The sequence below is a fragment of the Salvia splendens genome, chromosome 12 (assembly GCF_004379255.2).
Source record: "Salvia splendens isolate huo1 chromosome 12, SspV2, whole genome shotgun sequence".
NCBI classification, from domain to species: Eukaryota; Viridiplantae; Streptophyta; class Magnoliopsida; order Lamiales; family Lamiaceae; genus Salvia; species Salvia splendens.
In genome coordinates, this window is record NC_056043.1 from 29,809,555 (window position 1) to 29,829,507 (window position 19,953).

General features: G+C 35.4%; 1 protein-coding gene and 1 pseudogene across 1 annotated transcript; both read right to left on the reverse strand.

The window, feature by feature from the left end:
• Positions 1–7,731: 7,731 nt before the first annotated feature.
• Positions 7,732–9,720, reverse strand: LOC121758006 (annotated as a pseudogene).
• Positions 9,721–13,948: 4,228 nt separating this feature from the next.
• LOC121759176 (polyadenylate-binding protein RBP47-like) lies at positions 13,949–17,942 on the reverse strand. Its single transcript, XM_042154679.1, has 6 exons — positions 17,388–17,942; positions 15,786–16,293; positions 15,500–15,585; positions 15,290–15,420; positions 14,652–14,748; positions 13,949–14,249 (listed from the first exon to the last, which is right to left on the reverse strand). Exons 1-6 carry the CDS (start codon positions 17,733–17,735, stop codon positions 14,109–14,111), a joined length of 1,311 nt encoding a protein of 436 aa, XP_042010613.1. The 5' UTR covers positions 17,736–17,942; the 3' UTR covers positions 13,949–14,108.
• Between the last annotated feature and the right edge of the window lie 2,011 nt (positions 17,943–19,953).

Sequence of the window (19,953 nt, forward strand, 5' to 3'; positions counted from 1 at the left end):
TATTTACGATAGCTTAATTTGGACATTACATGGAAGCCCAGAGTAAATGGTGGAAAGAAGGATTGGGCAAATGGATAAAAATGTGTGATCAAAAATTAAATTTGTGCTTGAGTTGACTTCTTAGCCGATTTTTTTAAGTTGAATTGAAATAGAGTGAATTAATATGCCAGTATCAAGCAAAGGGTCTCTTAATCATGATAATGATTACACGTCAATGCTGTTTTGACAGTTTAATGTTAGTTTCGATCTTACAACCTGCAGGGTTTGCAGGTTTTTATTATCTAATATTAATTTACTCAAATAAATGTACACTAAAAATAGTACTGAGTAGTATATAATTTTTTATGTTGGGTTTTTCTGATTGCCTTAAATAAAATGAATTGTTTCATGTCGTATGATTAAAGTATAGGAGTTCTTAAGTCATTTTAAAGCTCTGAGGGTATGACACTAATTAATCACTATTTTACTGTTGTCTTGTGTGATTAACTTTAGCTAAAATTTCACTTGAGTACTCTTAATGACATCATCTTCTAACTAGAGATAATTGGAGCAAAACCTGTTGGAAATATTGCAGCCTTTACAACGGGCAAACTCTTGTTATTACAAAAGAACCAAAAACTGGAAAGTAAGTAAAACAAAGTAAATACAATAAAAGGAACAAGATGCAAACTATATTCTTCTTCAAGTCGAGTCGAGGTGACCCTCTCTCCGCAAGACGAAATATGCCCCGGCTAGTGCTCACGGATTGGCGTAATGTCCCCAAAGATGAAACGACTTTCCTCCTATCGAGTTGAAGCACCTCAAACTCGTAGGCTCCGGCGAACTTGAATTGGAGGCGAGAACCGAGCAATGCAGTGCTCCTAAGATGCGAACTAGAATGCTTGAGCTAGAGAGAAGAGAAAGTGTATGTTGTGGTGTGTCTTCCATCTCTCAAAACAAGCCTATTTATAGGCTAGGAAAAATAAATGAAAGGTCTTGCAATTAGGGCACCTCATAAACATTTGGAGGTTACACCATATGAAAGGCCAAAGGCCTAGCCTTTTGACATTTTCACACGTGGTTTCCTACAAAACCTTGAAGATGAAAATAAGAGGTTAAGGCTCATCTTGTCTCTCCACATTTTTTAATAAGCATATGAAATCGAATTTGATGTTTGAAAATGAATGTTTATTTTTTGATGAAGTCAAAGTAAACTTTGTTTTCAAGGAAAAAAATGATAAATGAAGAGCATACTTAAAAGAAAATCCATCAATGGTGGCCATTAGCAAATTGGGAAGAGGAACTTCAAGTTTGATGTTTGTTGGACGAAGTGCGAAAAATCATGGTATATGAAAAGAAACTGTCCAAGTCGAGCTAATTAAAGTGAAGTAATGTTAGCAAATAGCTTCGAACAAGAAGCTACCGACGTGATAGAAGGAAGACCTCTATTGAGGGTATGATCATCCTTCAAATGCTATGAATGAGGATGTTACGATATTAGTTAGACCACATGTGCATTGGTTTAATATAAATGGAAGGATTGTGAAGAACGTTGTGTCGATGGTCGAAAGACTTTTGGGAGGGTCAAAAGTTAGAAGTTAGTAGGAGTAATATTTTTTGCAGCAAGTTTTTTTTATTTGTGCCAAAGAAATTACTATTAGTATTGTTGATTCAAAGTTTCTACTCATTTTGTGGATTAGGTTTATTCTCTTTTAACAAAGTGAAGATTGTTGAAATTTTGTTTGTACACTATTAAACTGGAAAAAGAGTTTGTTTTACATCATGTGGAAGAGTTTCTTAAGAAATCCAATAGTCTTTGATTAAATGGCATCAATCAAAATTTTATAATCATGTGAAACTCTATTCAAAATCTTATTTTTTTTTGTTTTTTCTTATTGTGGGAGTGTCTTTGACATAAAAGTGAGTTCTTTTTCAAAGACTTGTACAGTGAAGGTTGAGAGGGAGAGGAATAGTGTGTATAATTCTTGTATTAATGACTATATTCTATTTCAATTTTCATCATCCTATTTTCTTGTTTTATTTCTATGAATAAGTACGAATTTGATTTCCCTGTTTTCGATAATCCAGACTTTGATTATTTGGTAGATGTTTGAGCATGGAAAAATTTTATCCTAAAATTTATAGTAGTAAAATTTTTGGCCTTGCATAGCCTTCAAACATAGATATATTTTGTATTGAACTGAGTTAACAATTCATGTGTTGTCTCATTATACTCATGATTACTTCTGTAATTATTTTATGAAAATTGATTTTCCAATCACAGAAGTTCGAGCTCAATAAATCAGCATCGTAAAATAACACTATGAAACAATTGGATTTATTTCTATTTGACTGAAAATTTTATACTTACGAGTTATTGTAGGCATAATTTACAAAATTATCTAAAAAACAACCCACTTGACACTTGTTTAATAACTTGCGAATATCTGTCGCATTTTATATGCTAATTAATGAAGCTAATTATTGTACTTTTCTTCGGATGAAAATATCTACGTTACAGAAGAGGATAATAACATATAATAGTATCAATTAAATTGCCAGTCAGATATATACAGCTGCAAAGTTGGAATATATAAGAATTAAATCATAGTGGAGATTTTGGTGACATGATTAAAATAAATTTCGACGCAAATGATGTCACTGGCTTCAAATGTGTAACGATTTAAGCGATCTTCAATCCGTGCCAAATGCTTTGTTCATTTATATCGAAGAAATGCTAGTATAATTTATATGCGATTAATTAGTAGTAAATTAGTTTATGCGAAACAAAATTTCTTCAGACAATTTTTTAATGATTTAAAAAGGTATTTGAGAAATATAATATTTTTTTGGATAAGTTTACATACATATCATAAAATTAAATTGATCCATATGGATAATAATGACATACCAAACAGTTGACCTTTTTAAGAGTTAGTTTATTATACAAAACGTTGAGTTGAATGTCATAATTATATTTAAAACCCATTTTCAAAATGAGAAAAGATAAACTTCAAAATTTATGGACTAGTGGTGCTAATTATATTTTTTTAGGAATCTCATGTATATGCAACTCAATAGTTTATGGACCATTTGTGATTTTGTGTATTGAAGATTAATAATGTAATAAAACAATTAATTTTTATATATCTGCAAAATAAAGATTACAAATACAAAACAATAAAAGGTACTACTCCACTAATTTGTAAGTATATTTTCCTCGTCATGAATCATTCGTAAATCAAAACGAATTAGCTTCCTAATATTTGAGCTATGACCAATTAAAATATATGGCTAACAATATAAAGTATTGATATCAATCAAAATACTTAAATTTGCATTGTAATTTTCTCAAGAATCATAGTATATGACAATATTCGAATTCGAATTTTATTTATTTTGTATATTCATAAAAGATCACTTGTCTCCCATCATAAGTTCTTTATCAACGTATTAGATTTAGATATTAAAAAAACATCTGAATTGTAAGCCGATTCTTTTCTTTAAAACTATACAAAATCGTGAAGATTTTTTAAATATTAGTACAAAGTTCACAATTTACTGCAAAAAAAATTGTGTTTCGTAACAATTGAATGTAATCAAATATAAACTCTAAATACTGTACAAACTCCAAACTATTATCTGGACCGTTAAAAAATGTCAACAGATTATAAAATAATAGCAACAGAAAATATCAACACAGTGTCAACGGTTGTCACCATGTTGACGTTGTGTTGACATTGTGTTGACATCAAAATCTTGAAATTTTATATTGACTTGATATTGTGTTGAGGTTGTCTTGAAAATTTTGAAGTTTGTACAATATATGAGTTTGCATTTTATCACTACCCACATAACAATAGTACTCCCTCCGTCCCCTAATAGGAGTCGTTGTTTGACCGGGCACGAGTTTTAAGAAATGTAAAGAAAAGTTGGTTGAAAAAGTTAGTGGAATGTGAGACCCACTTTTTATATTGATTTTATAATAAAATGTGAGTGGAGTGAGTTAGTGGAATGTGAGACCTACTACTATTTATGGTAAAAATGAAGAGTGACTCTGAATGGGGGACGGCCCAAAAAGGAAATTAGCGACTCTTATTCGGGAACGGAGGGAGTATCATTTTAGATCTTAAGAAACTACTGTACCATTCTGGTTGACCAAAGAAATTTTGTGATGTTATTGAAAAATATCCGCTTAATTGGATAGACTTAAAATTCGTACCCAATTTACAATTTGATCAAATGTTATTGTGTTCATTTTTCAAAGCAAATTCAAATTTAGGGTGAACAAATTTATATTTTAAATTTTTTCACTTCCTTAGATTTTTGATAATATAACATACTCCATTATTCTTTCTTTTTATAAACAGAAATGAAAATTTATTTTGTATTTCAGCCAAAGATGTCGACAGCCCCACTTAGTAATTGGTATTGAGTATTGTGGCCGACAATTTAGACATTTATTATCGATATTAATTTTTGGAATATATAACGGCAATTAATTATATAATCAAAAGTATGACAAATCGTTTATTTTCGGATATCGGATCTTTGTTTTAGGCTTTAGCATAGAAATCTTGAAATCATTACCAATTTATCTTGCCGTATTGCAGTATAATAACGTTGCCACTTTATCTTATTTTGGACTTCTCATGTTGTCAACTCTAAACAAGTTGAGTGATTCTTCTTTTTCTCAGTGTATATGTGTAAAATAAAATTTGAATTAAATAATTTATTATGTAATTAATATACGAGATTTCAATTCTTCCAGAAACACATAGGCCATGTTTGGTTGGCGAGAAAGTAAAGTTAGCAAGGAAAATGATTCCTGGGAAAATGAATATCGGGAATATGATTTCTAATAACTTTACTTTCCCGTGTTTGGAAAATATCAAGATTTGAAAGTGTATATTTGATTTAAACACTAAACTAAAAATATACTTATCATTTTTTATTTATAAAAAATAATAATACATATTATTTAATAAATTATTAATTACAAATGATAATAATTATATTATTTTATTTATTATTACGATGGATAGTTTAAATATGGATTATACATCATAATATATAATAATATAATAATAAATAAGATTATTATTATTATCATTATATTTAATTAATTTTAATTGAATAAATTTTATAATTTAAAATTTCACTACAATTTTATTGTTAATTACTAATTTATAAATTAATAATTATTATATTATTATATAATTATCATTATATTTAATTATTTAATAAATTATTATTATTATTATGATAATAAAAATAAAAATAAATATTAATAATACAGTTATAATTATGATAATTTGAATTATAGTTATTTATTATCCTGAAATTAAGTATTGTTTATACTTTTAAATTATTTTTAAAACATTGTAATAAATAATAACGATGATGATGATGATAATAATAATAATAATAATAATAATAATAATAATAATAATAATAATAATAATAATAATAATAATAATAATAATAATAATAATAATAATAATAATAAACTGTACTATATTGCATTAAATATGTAAGAATCCTAAAACTGGGAAAAAGAATACCTAAGAAAAGTTAGGATTCAGAATCCTGGAAAGTTGTACTAAATTTCCTTATTTCAGGATTTTGATTACATTCCCAGTTTGATTAAAAACGGAAACAAACACAAGAATTTAAAATTTAAGGAATCAGATTACTTTCCCAGACAGAATCCTGACAACCAAACATGGCCATAATGAATTGAAATTCTGAGCAACAAATACTCAAAGACTTTAAGGAACAAACGTGCTTTGGATTTAGCTAGAAATTGTCAAAAATATTGCAATGTTTATTTAATTTATGATTTTTTGTATGACTATTAAACATTACAGTCATACAAACCATCACGTTTTAAAAAAAAGTTATTTACCTATTCATATATGGACTTTAAATATTTAAAATATTTAAATACATAAATGTTTAGTTTTTCGCTAAATTAAATACGTGTTCGTTGGAAATGCCGTGCGTCCGTAGAAGTATCTTTATGACAAATCACTAAAACACCGCCATTTTTAATTTATCTATCTCACAAGTTTTTTGAGTGAATTCTATTAAATTTGAAAGTATATAAACAAACAAGATTGGGAAATTTATACAAATAAAAAATAAAATCATATATTTTCCTATGTAAAACATAAGTTACTGGGAATCAGTAATTATAGTATTTTATATATCTGGATTTTGGAATTGATCTTTTCTGAGATCATTTGATGTTCATCACTATGGTTGAAGAGATCATTTGTTGTTCAACACTAAGTTTGCAATTAGGGTATAAGTGTATATAAGAATAAATACTGAGTTGAAAACTTCTAACATTTTCTATAATAAAACTCATGTGAAGCCAACCATGAGACCGAACTTGTATTTATTTTAATATTTAAGTTACGTATAAAAATACGTCGTAGGCATGTATTAGTGGATCTTGTGATAAAATAAATTAACGTTCTAGAAATAGGAGTAATATTTTTGGCATTGCTGCTGCAGTTGTCTTTTGATCAACTGAATTCGACCTCAAATAATTAAGTAGGAGCAACTCTAAAAGTCAATTTTAGGGGATTATGTTATTTAACACTTGATTATCACATGTTCTAAAAAGGTAGCATAAATTAATTGAGCCCTCTTGCACTTTCAACGCCTCAACTTAATCTATAATTAAATAAAAATCAAGAAACCGACTTACACTAAATTGACACTGGCCCACATATATACTTGTACTCTGATTACAATAAGTGGCAAAATGTATATACGGCGTTTCCTCATAAAAATAGAAACAAGATAATAACAATAATAATAATAATAACATTAATAATATAATAACTACCATAATATTCTTTGAAACTTTAATGATAAAGAAGGGAGAATATTCTTTCATAATATGAATGCAAAAATGATTACATATTTATGACATCACAAAATGATTACATATCTAAGGATGATCCACAGAATCCAAAATTGTGATCCTATAAAATATCTCCTTATTAGTCCGACCTTGAAAAATATAAATATTTTTATTTTAGAATAGTTAAATAATACATTGCCCATACACATCATTTTATTTACAAACTTATTACATTACACTGCACTACTAATAATGAGGAGTTCACTGTCCACTAACACTACTTACACTTCCCTTTATCTCTCTTTCTTATTTTACCAATTATACATTAAAACCCGTGCCGAATCAATTGTTCATACTTTTCTAGGACAGAGAGATTATATTTTAAGGACGACATAACAAAATTAGTGTTGTAATGATAAGCCAACATCTTCAAAGCTTTCTTTGTAGGACATAGGTTCACAATGTAGATAGTTATATGAACATCTTCAATCCAAAAAATCTTTGGTAGATTTATAGTCAATCATTATGCTTCTGGTCTTTCAACGATTGTGCAATTCTTCCATTCGGCTACACCATTTTGTTATGACACCATTTTGTCATGACTGCATTAACTGTTTCGAATTTAGATTATGCGCATGCATTTTATAGGTATTATGTGTGACATTAAAATTAAAGAGAATTTTATCATAAACACTCAAACATTTCCAACTCCTCATAAAGGTGTGGCTAATATTTTGGAAAATGACAATACCGTTAAGAAGTTCATCACAAAACATCTATTATTATAAGTAGAACTTTGATAGATAGATAGATAGATAGATAGAACTGACAATCTTTGACATCGTTCTGTGTTTAGCTCTCTCTTGATGACATGTTTAGCTGCTGGGAGGCAGCTTCCCTTCCAAGAAGGACGAGAAGAAGGCGATTGCTCTCTCAGGCTGATAGCTCGGGACGAAATGTCCAGCTCCTCTTATGGTCACAAATGTCACATTCTCATATCCCACCACGTATCCTCCAACCTCGCCCTGATAGTACCATGGGTACCACGGAGTCTTAATAGTGTTGCTTAGTTTGGGCAACGAGTACCTGGTTGTTGTCACCGGCACCACTCCATCTGTGTCGCCACTGTCATTTGTTGTAAACAATTCTTGTTTAGTACCTGAGATTTTTCTCTTGTACTAGTTTGAATTACTATTATAGTATGTCTGTTGTTGCAAACGACACGACATACATAGTGCGTTACCTATAGATCCAGACGCTAATGCCGCTAGCCATGAGCTCCTTGATGACAGGTAAAACCGTCTCCGGCTCTTCAGTCCACGATATGAGATTGCTACATTAAGGTAAATCAGTTTATTAACAAGTGTTCATCATTGTATATACTTTTTATCGTATGATATCATTTTCAGCCGTTAGATCGCATTACCTGCAAGCGTCCCATGGCCCGGGGAGAGCTCCACTGATGTTCGCGTGAAGTGCTTGTTGCACTTCAGGCGTGTTTAGGTACGTGAAAACATAGTCACTCGAGCATGGATCAAATGAAGACAGCTGTTTTCAATGCAAAAATAAATTCTCAAGGTTCGGGCTAGAAACTATAGTTAACCCAAAAATAATACGAGAGGCGTAGTATACCGATGGAGCAGTAGAGTTTGAACTGCAAAGAGGCGCGTAGATGTCATAACCGAATATATTTCCTATTTCATCATCTGCTTGATCCAAAGCTTGTTCGCATTTGTCTGATATTTCAGGAGCCGAAAAGTTGCAGTATTTGATGATTCCATCGTGACTCTCGTCCGAAATGAGAGCATGCGACCAGTAGTAGTCGTACGAGCCATTTATTTCGTCGAGATAATCAATGTAAGCATTCCCAATCTGCAAACATCATCATCGATCAAACTAAGTAGAAAGTCAATAGTTTGTTTTGGCACATGAAGAAACTTACTGCAATTCCTTTCAAATTAATGACACTTTGATTTGTCACTTTGTTGTTTTTTAGGATCAACTGAGCAAGTTGGGGCACGTAGTGACCGGCGTAGCTCTCTCCGGTTATGTAGAAATCGCGAGTTTTGTATTCCGGGAACCTCTCCAGCCAGTTCACCAAGAAAGTGTAGGAATCCGCTGCAGTTTTGGTGTCTCCTGTTACATAGTCCGACGTCGTGTTCGAGTACGAAAATCCAACGCCAGCAGGAGACTCCAAAAACAGGACATTAGCCACTACAATACACCAAACAGTTTCCACAACTAAGTTTCTCTTGCAAATATTATTATTACAAACTTTCAACAAATTTTGTATTTTAGGCCTAACCAGTATTCCAAGCCTTGTTATTGTACCACAACGTCTTTCCGTCTGCGTTCACACGGAACGGCCCAAGCTCTGTCATCGCGCCATTTCCTATCGAGGAACACCCTGGTCCTGTTTAAGCCATGTACACATTTCAAACAATTAAATTGGTGTATTTGGAAGCCGAATTTCTAGTTTACGTGCATGCAAAACCAGAATTTAACGAACCTCCATTGAGCCACAACACAAGTGGCTTGTTGGAGGAGTCATCAGCCTCGGTGAGCCAATAAAAAAGAGCGCGTCCAGCGGTAGGATCAACAGTGACGTATCCAGAATACTGAGGGAAGGTCACCGGTGGCTGGCCTGGCAGCCCCGTGATCTTGTCTTCCTCTTTTAGGCCGTCTTGAGGCAACATGTAGACCGGTGAGTACTCAGTCGAAGCATCCTCGACTACTGCAGATGCTTCCGACCTCCTCTTCTTGTGGCTTTTCAACAGCTCCCGAAGAGGATCGCGGTTCTTGCATTGCACAGAGGCAAAGAGGCACACAACAGAAATGAGAAAGATGATCACTCCACCTTTCATTTCTAGTTTTTGGAAAGAAAAGACGCTTTGTTTAGTGATGAATGTGGAGACATGTTTGTGCACTTATATAGCAAGAAAGATTGAAGTAGATTTTGGGAGGATAGAAAAAGATTGTGATTGAGGCGATGCAAACAGTGTAACTAGTTTAATTTGTTTCATTTGTCTTGAAAGGAAGAGTATTCCACCAAGATAAATCATGCCGGCGGATGCCTAGTTTGTTTTCCACCAGCTCATTGCTATTGTTCTCTTCACTTGCTTCAGCTTACTACACGACACCATTTTAGTTACTCAACATTCTTGAAAAAGTATTATAGCAATTGATAATGACTACTAATACTATGATGTATTTGTAAGTTTTCATCATACCCATTTTAAAGTGCAATGAAAAGCCATGTTGTTGGTATTATAATTTTTTTGCATGCATGTCAGTTACTACTCCCTGTATCCGTCATTTATAGTACCAGTGTGGCTCTAACACAAATTTTAAGAAATTATTCATCTTTATGAAGAAAAATAGATGGAAGTAGTTAATGGAATATAGGTCTCATTTTTATATATTGGTTTAGAATAATATGTGAGTGTAATAATTTAGTACTAGTAGAATGTAAAATACACTTACTAAAAATGGGGAAAATAATGGAACTTTAAATCATAGACGTACCAAAATTGAAAAATGAGACATTATTTTACGGACAGAAAGAGTATTATTATAGGTTAACAATTCGACTTAGAATCATAAATAAACTGGCAAATCTGGAAATAGCCTTTATATTATGGAGCTGTCCCTAACTACTCCTTTCACACATTTCACTCCACTCTCTTCCCCATCTCAATTTCTCTCTAAATTCAATAATAAATTCCGACGATTTTCCAAATTTACAAGCATAAAATATAAAAAATAAAAATAAATAACGACAATAGGATTTGCCTTTAATTTGTGGTGTTTTTATATTTATTCTTGCTAATTGATATATTTGCAAACATAAAAAATAAAAAATAAATATAAAATAGGAGTTAAAATTATAGGACGGCTATAGGGCGTTCCACTACAGATGAATGGGAAGGAGGATAAAATGCTGATGTGGCGGAGGATAGGGCGCCCCATTGTGGACGCTCTTAGCTCTTTTGAATTTAAATTATGTGCATGTATTTTTTACTTATGTATTGTGGGTGACATTAAAATTAAAGATATTTTTATCATAAATACTCAAAACATTTCCAATTCCTCTTCTCATTTTTCTTGACAGGAGAAGTATGGAAGAAATAAAGATGTGGCTAATGTTTTGTGCAATGAAACAAACATTAAAAAGGTCATCAAAATGGTCGGGACGAAATGCCTATGGTCACAAATGTCAGGTTCTCATATCCCACCGCGTATCATCCAACCACTCCTTCAGAGTACCATCGGTGCCACGGAGTCTTAACAGTGGTGCTTAGTTTGGGAAACGAGTACCTGGTTGTTGTCACCGACACCATTCCATCCATGTCGCCACTGTCATTGTTGTAAATAATTCTTGTTTAGTAGTTGACATTTTTCTCTTCTACTAGTTTGAATTACTATTATATTATGTCTGTGTTGTAAACAAAGACATAGTGAGGTAGTTACCCGTAGATCCAGATGCTGAGCATCCACAGTAGTGCGGATGTCCTAGCGGACATCTCGACGGACTTCCCAAAAACACCTCCTGCCACGTTATAAGGACCTCCCACTGCACTGCCACGTCATAAGGACATCCCACTACACAATGACGGACATCCCCAAGAACATCCCGACGGACATCCACAATAATAAAAATTCACAAATTCACAAATATGCAATTTATGGAATTAAAATTTCGACACGAATACGGGAAAAATGCAACCACTTTATTTTTAAATAAAACATAAATAATTATTATAAAAAATACAAAAAAAACAACCGAAAGCTTCGACAAATGCGGCCCCGTCTCATTCCTCGTCGCCCCTGTCGCCAGTCCCGTCGTCAGTCCCGGCGCCACTCCCGGGCAGGGGTGCCATCCCCAAATCGCCCCTCAGAGTGTCGATGGCATCCTTCAACATCATCTTGTATAAGAGATCAATCGTTGCATGCCACTTGTCCATGGTGTCTAGCAAGCTCTGTGTTTGCTGCATGCGGGCGAGATGGTTGAGCTCGGGAGTGACCTGGGAAGGAGCTTCCGATTGGACCTCGTGGGACCCGCTGGCGCTTCCCCTAGCCATCCTCATCGCGGTCTTTTACCCAATCGGGCGACTGCGGCGGGAAGACGATTGAGGGGTCGGGAACTCTGCTTCGGCGTCAGGGAGTTCGTGGGAACCGACACTGCTGCTGTACTCACAGGAGGCATTGATCTTCGACCGCTTCGGCCAGCCAGCTTCAACACCTGCATTAAACTTGGCGGAAGTCTGCACCACAAGATAGACCTCCCAATATTTGAATTCCCTGAAACCCAAGAACTTTCGGGGTACTGTTGCATGGACAGAACCTTCACATCCTCGGCAGATATGCCGCTGGTTGCCGTGCGGAGGTTGTTTTGGTAGATGCCGGAAAATCGGCTGAGGTGCCTCCTCAGCCGCTCCCATTGTTTCCGGCATTGCTCTCCATCGTGAGGCTTCCCACCTGGCGGTTTGAATTGGAGGTAGCTTTGGCTAATGCGCCACCACATTCTGTCGATATGCTGGTTAGCCCTGATGTAGGGATTCTCGACTATACCGACCCATGCCTTCGCCAGCTCGATGCACTCCCCTATGCTCCATATGGTCCTCTTTCTCCCGCCAGCTCCCCCCCCGGCCCACCATCGTCCCCCCCACGCGAGGACGAGGTAGTGCCCTTGCCCTTCCCTTTCCTCTGCTTCCTCGTCCTACCAACCGCCGGTGGCATCTCAGTGGGAGACTCCCTGACCGGATATAGCCCCAACTCCGCAAAAGAGAAAGCCTCAACGCCGGTGAACTGAGTCTCCAGATGAGTACTCTGGGGGAATCACCAGACAATAAATCCATGTAGGGGCTATAGACATTGTCCCCAGGTGATTGGGAGACCCCCTGCCTGCTCCCCCCGCGGCGGCAAGCATGCCCTGCATCATCCCGGGCATTTGGGGCATCATCGGGACGGGCGCCATCCCCGTCATCGTGGCAATCACCCCGGGCATTTGGGGCATCATCCCACCCATCCCTACACACCAAGGGGGGTACATATTGTAGTACCCGAGCATCATCCCCGCCATTTGGGGTTGGAGCATCATCGGCGCCATTCCGGGCATCATCCCGGACATCGGTGCACTTCCGCCGGCGTTTCCTCCAACTCTAACGGGAAACGTCGGCGTTTGTGACTCGCTCGTGGCGGGGGAATCAATATCGTGGTGCTCCATTTATCTTCAAAAGAAATGAAAGTAGAGAGAGAAAGTCGTTAAAACAAGTGGTGCCAATGAAATGAAGTTCAACGACCTGTATGTATAGAGTTTTTTTTTCAAAAAAATTAAAAAATCGGGACGTCCGCCGTGGCACCGCAATGACGGACGTCCTCGGAAAGCCGCGGATCTGCGGTGTCCGCAAGCAACGTCCGCGTCCGACGGGACGTCATCCGTTGTGGATGCTCTAATGCCGCTAGCCATGACCTCCTTGATGACGGGCAAAACTGTCTCTGGCTGCTCAGCCCAAATACAACATTACTACATTAAGAGAAACAATTTACTAGTAAGTATTAATCATTGTGTATATTTTTTTCCATATGATATCTTTTTCAGGTGTTAGATCGCAGTACCTGCAAACATTCCGGGATCCGGGGAGAGCTCCACTGACATTTGCTTGAAGTGCTTGTTGCACTTCAGGCGTGTTTAGGTACGTGAAAACATACTTGAGCATGGATCGAATGAAGACCAGTTTTTTTTCAACGCAGAAATAAATTATTTCACTATAATAGACGTGAGTATCATAATTTAACTCGGTATAAAATACACTTGTTAAAAATGGAAAAAAAATAATAGTAGTAAGATTTTAATTATAGACATACCAAAATAGGAAAATGGGACATTATTTCACATGAAAGGAATATTAATTATACATTAACTATTTAGAATCATAAACAAACTGGCAATTTCAATACCATCGGTATTTCAAAGTAGTCTTTATATTATGAGCCATTCCTAACTAGTGCACAATAATATTACAACAATTTTCTGTTCATCATTGTAGTTTCTCAAAGAATCAATCATAAGCAGGTAAAAAACTAGAGTCATTATAAGTAAAAATCTCAATCTTAAGTTAAAAAAAAAAGTAGGCAAGTCTCACGCGGTATATAATCCAGCTACAAAATTCTTTTTTCCCATACATCATCTGGGTTTGGATACATTTTTCCCTCATAAATAAGAGCTCTAAGGTACACAGCAGAGCTGGTTTTAGCTGACTGGCTGTTGGAGATTTCCGTGGCCATTTGAAGGAGGTCCGTATGAAGGGCTGGCTGCAGCATATCCGTAGCCGTTGTAACCTTGCCTCCTGTAATAAGCCCCATTCCACTGACCATTAGCATCCATCCTCGACTGCCAAATGGAACGAAGAAAGTTTAATTAGATAGTTTCATGGGCCGAGAGCAAGGATTGACCAACACATATATAAGCAGAGTTGTCTCTGTGGTATCATTCACCGTAAGAATTGGTTTTACATTTCAAAAGCATCAGACCCTCATATGGAAAAAATATCGAATTCTAGATTGCAGCAATAGCATGCCTATTAGTAGAGATAGTTTTCAGGTACTGATTAAGTTCAGTTTTTGCTTATACTATGTAAACAGTTTTCAGTTACTGATTTGGTTCGACAAACTTACTGTATTTTGCCATGACAAGATTCCACTTTCTCTCAAGGCTATATTCGGTGCAATGCGAAGCGGGAATATACCAGGACTACTCCAATCACACAGCAAGACTTGAAGGTGAAAGACTTACCTGCTTGTTACTCATAGTTCGACCCCATGAAAGACGAACTGTCTGCTTGCCAATAGCCGTCCCATTTAGTCTCATAATAGCTTCCTCTGCATTGCTCCTGTCAAAGAGACAATTGAGTGTCATCCCAACCAAATCTCGAACTTAGACAAAGCAACTTGAATTATCGCAACACCGGCCGGACAATCAAAAATTATCCTTCCATGCATATAGATAGGCCATGCAACTATTAACAAATGGCAATAAATAGGAAATACAACTACCTATTGAATCCACAATCAGTTAAACGAATATTAAGTACATTTACATAATTAGTCTAATAAAAGTATAATTCACCAGTACACGCCATCCTTCCATAAATAAGACAAACATAATAAAAAGTGGGAAAAATTAGAACAGAAAGAAAAGCCTGTCCAACTTCAGTTTCAATATCAACACTGACACCATCTCCAACAGTAGATTGGGATAAGCGCCTCCATCTAGTAACCAGTAATTATGCAGACCAGTGAACTTAATTACCCAACCATAAATCTTTTATTTAACCAAATATGTTTTATGCAATTTTTCATCCATTCTTTTGGCAAGGGCAAACATTTCATACAGTCAACTAGGTTACTAGCAAAAGAAACATCAGATTTGACCTGTTTGCATATTGAACAAATCCACATCCCTTTCCAGCTGGTATTTTCACAGAGAGAACCTCCCCAAATGGAGTAAAAGATTGTCTCAGCTCCTCATCAGTTACATCAGAGTCAAGTCCTCCCACAAATATCTACAAGAAGCATGGGTAATATGATCATGCAATAACTTAGCATTAGCCAAGTGACTCCCACAAGAGGTCCAGGACTTACTGTTGTGTTAGATGAGTCGTTCTCAGGCTGACCTTGAGGGACAACACCATTTGCATATCCACCACCACCACCAGACAATACGACAGCTGAATCAAGAAAGTGAATAAAAATGTTAGTGGATAAGACTACAAAACTCTTATAGAACATGCGAAAAATTTATTCCACACCAAGAGAGATGTCCTATTCATACTAAATTGGGAAACTTCTGCTATAGTAATATACTTGTGGATTACCAAATGGACAGTAGATAATAAAAGCCAATCTAACGCAAATATGTAAGTCGCACCTTGGGAAGAATATTGTTGTTGTTGTTGTTGTGGTGAAGTCTTTTTAGGGGTTGCAACACCAATTCGCATAGGTCTGCTAGAAACATAAACACCATTCATTTCATTCATGGCTCTGGTCTTTTCATTTTCATCTCCAAACCTGACAAATCCATAACCTTTTGAACGGCCACTATTTGCATCAACCACAACTTTAGCGCCTTTTACCGATGGATATCTACTAGCAAACGTGTCGGTCAACATTGCATCAGTAACATCAGAAGCCAAATCTCCGACGAATATTGACAGATCAGAACCAACATCACCACCATTACCACCAGTATTAGGTCGCCTATCACCAGTGCTAAAGGCTGCCCAGTTTAAGCGAAATGGTTGCTCGGTATTCGGCATGGTGGTCCCATTGAGACTCTGCAGAACTTTCTCTGCTGCTTCATGAGAATTGAACTCAATGAATCCATATCTCTCAGAGTGACCTGTCTGCTTATTGCGGATTATCTTGGCTGAGACAACCTGCATGTTTAGATAAAAGAAGTTATTAATATAAAGAGCAAATTAAAATCTTGTACTCAAATACTTCATGAGGATTATGAGAGGCAATGATCATCTTATGGATCACCATGAATTCACATCGTTAACTTAGGTCTTCACATAGAGCTATAACGACATGCAATCTTCAGGGAAAGAACTAGGTTATGTCGATGGGTATTAGATGATACCTATCAAGAGACACATCAAATCTACATATAAAATTCAAGTCCAATCAGTTTGTGCAAGTAAGCATTCCGAGAAGGCAGCTTAACAGATACCAAGTGGATCATTGTAATTTAATGCATTGGTGATTCTTCATTGCAAGTTAAATTCCCAACTAATTAGCAGACACCTTTTCAAAACCTTAGTAAGATTAATAGACTAATGTTGTTGAAGCATTAGTATATGTATGTAACTTATACTGTCACTCTGTCAGCCAGACAGAACCAAGTCAAGAAGAGGGGAACATTGAAATGCAGGACAACAAATTTTTTTCTATCTTTAAGGGGTTCAGTACAATGACTATTACGGAGTATCTTCTATTTAAGTCTATTTTAATGATTAATTTCATAATTAATGGACTAATGTTGTTGAAACACAAGCAAAACTAAACGATAGGCATCAGACATGGTCATAAGTATGCTAAAAAACTAGTTATTAGTCTGTACAACCAAAATCTAAGTCGTAGTCTTAAGTACAAAAAAAAACACATTGCCTCTCTTTCCCCAATAAGGCAATAACTGTTACTCTGTACAATACAGACCAAAGTTTTGGAAACTTGCGTTCTCAATGAACTGAAGAAAGCCTTCAGGCTAGCATTAAATTTTCTTTCAGATTATTTTTTCTTTTTCTAATTTGTCACAGACACAGTTTTCACGTGAGGCAAGATAATACAATTGGAAAGGGTTTCATCTCTCAATTCTCAAACGCAATAAATAAGGTTCGCTAAAGGAATCCAAACAAAAACATACTGTATAATTATATCAACATAACTGCTACTTTTAAATTATAAACACGAAGCATACATCAATCACTATCCATCGAATAAGTAATACTACCATTAAAACTTTCATTACCTCTCCAGATTGAGAAAAGCACGACTGGATATAACCTTCATCCATCCACGGCTGGAGATCTCCAATCCAGATCGTTTTATTATCCTCGGCGCCGTTCTGAATCTGATTGCCGTGCTTCTGCCCCTGCGTCAGCTGCGGCTGCGGCTGCTGCTGCGGCTGGTAGTACGGGACGTAATGTTGATTGTACATCATGTGCTGCTGCATCGCCATAGCCGGATACTGCATCGCCATCCACTGCTGGTACTGCTGCATCGCCATCCACTGCTGGTGCTGCTGCATCTGCTGCTGTTGCTGCTGCTGCTGCTGCTGGTTGTTGTTCTGGCTCTGGTTCAAATCCCCGCCGTTCATATTGACCCCGCAGCAAAAATTCACCTCTCCGCTCGAGTTCAAATCAACTCCTCCGCAAGGGATTAGGTTACCTTACCTGGTTGAAAAAACCAGGTATTGGATAGATAGATAGAGAGAGAGGCAGGACTCGGAGAGGAGAGGAGAGAGAGAGAGAGAGAGAGAGAGGGGTTTGCGAAGTCGGCTAGCGAGATAGATAAAAGTGTGCGAGGGATCTAGGGTGGATTGAATTCAGCGTGTGGCATTGTATTTGACGATGCGGAATCTGAGCCGTTGGTGGGAAGTGGTGATGGATGGTGGCCGTTGATTGGGGAGAGCAGCTGCGGGTGGGCCCAGCAGATACGCGGTGGTGGATGTGGGACCCGCGTCGTGGTTTAGATCTAACGGCTGGATTTGATTTGGGGGAGACCAGCTAAGATCGACTGGATCTGAATTGACGGCTGGAAGATGCTGTTTGGATATTTCTAAATCTAGTTTTAGGGTAAAACTCTACTGGCACACCGGATTTGTGGGATTCCTCGCACATAGAATTTCCTCTTATCTCGTATAATTGCTTATCAATTTATCATTATGAGACGATACTTAAATTTTAGAGTGATGCTAAATGGCCATAATGTGGCCGGCCATAAAAAGTTAATTTAGTCCATTTACATGTATAAAAAAATTAGAATTATCGATATAAACTTATATGTGTGTGAATGGACTTGTGAGTTGATACTTATCTTTGAATTCCATTACGTAAAACACATTAATATCACGAATTAGTGTATACGTTGAGAAACAATCAAGAAATGACAGCAGTAATAAATTGAGCAAAAACTACGAAAGAGTAACACTAACATGTTGAGCAACAAATAATAAAGATGATATAAAACTAAAATCAATTTGTATTAAACCAAAAATTCAAAAAAAATCAATTTTTTTATGTTATTTAATTAATTTATGGCCGGCCATAATGTGGCCGCATAGCTTTATTCTAAATTTTAATGCGCTCCTTCCATTTAATATTCTAAATTTTTATCAAGTATAGATAAATAGAGAATCATTTTTGATTCAAGTGAGAAGTTAGGATTTTGATACCGGGGGCTCCAAGCTCAGTCGTAGAAAAAGTTTTAAAATGTCGATAAAAGTCAAAAGAGTCGGCATCGCCAAAAAAAGACAATTGTGTTGTCATAACCATTATTAATGATACTCTTCTTTAACGACTAAACATCGTAATATAAAATAAACTATAGTTGTATCTGAATATTTTTTCAATAAAATAAAAAAAATATAACAAAGTGAACAAGCATGATTAATTATTAATATTGAAAATTAATTAACTTGGGGTGCAGGTGTTAAAAGCACTATTTTTTATGAATAAATAAAATAAAATGATAAGTAGAAAACAATTTTTTTTGGCAAAATTTGTATGAAAGCGCTTAATAGAAAATCAAAAATATTTATTAATTTTTTTAAATAATGTTAAAAAGCATGTATGTGAAAATGAAAAATAGAGAAATTTTTGTACGTGAGTAGAAAATAAAGAAAAAATAAAAAGTAATTCGCATAGAAGGTATAGATTTGGGACCAAGTCACCAAACCCCAATATGTCTTTGTCCCTCATTCAAAAGTATTGACGTACTTGCACTTTCCAAATTATATATGTACGATATTATTCTCACGAGTTTATCGTTTTTATGCTTAACTTTTTATAATATTCTTATTTTTACTGTAATATCTATCTATTCTAATTAATTTAGAAGTATTTATTTTGGACACAAAAATTGAGACATTGATTTAAATGGACTAACTACTTGGAATATTAAAAAAAATATGACTCAGGTTAGTTGGGACTGAGGTTATAACTGGAATCACATTACTTCATTTATATTCATGTCACAATGTCTCCATATCTTCAATCTCTCATGGAGTACTTATTAGCAAAATTTAATTTTCTCTTTATCTTTCTTTAGGAATCAAGATATAGTATTAGTTACGCTGAGAGATAATGTGGATAAAATATCTGTTGAAATCAAGAAGTGGGTATTAATTATAATAAGTCTAGCTTTTTGGATTTCAATCATACAAGATACCAATGCAAGTTCATTTAGAAGGTCAAATTCGGGCCACTAAATAATGTATTAATATAATTCTTTTAATGTTGGACATTTATAAATGAATGATATGTTACACATTTTATATTGTAATGAATGGTTTTTTGTAAAACGATACTCCATAT

Bases quoted from the DNA above. Each gene is read 5' to 3' on its own strand.
- LOC121759176 (XM_042154679.1), bottom strand. From the start codon at position 17,735: ATGAACGGCGGGGATTTGAACCAGAGCCAGAACAACAACCAGCAGCAG. The intron at 15,586-15,785 runs GTGCGACTTACA...TTCTTGATTCAG, and splicing joins ACAACAATATTCTTCCCAAG to CTGTCGTATTGTCTGGTGGT. The intron at 14,749-15,289 runs GTCAAATCTGAT...TCTCTTTGACAG, and splicing joins TTTGTTCAATATGCAAACAG to GAGCAATGCAGAGGAAGCTA.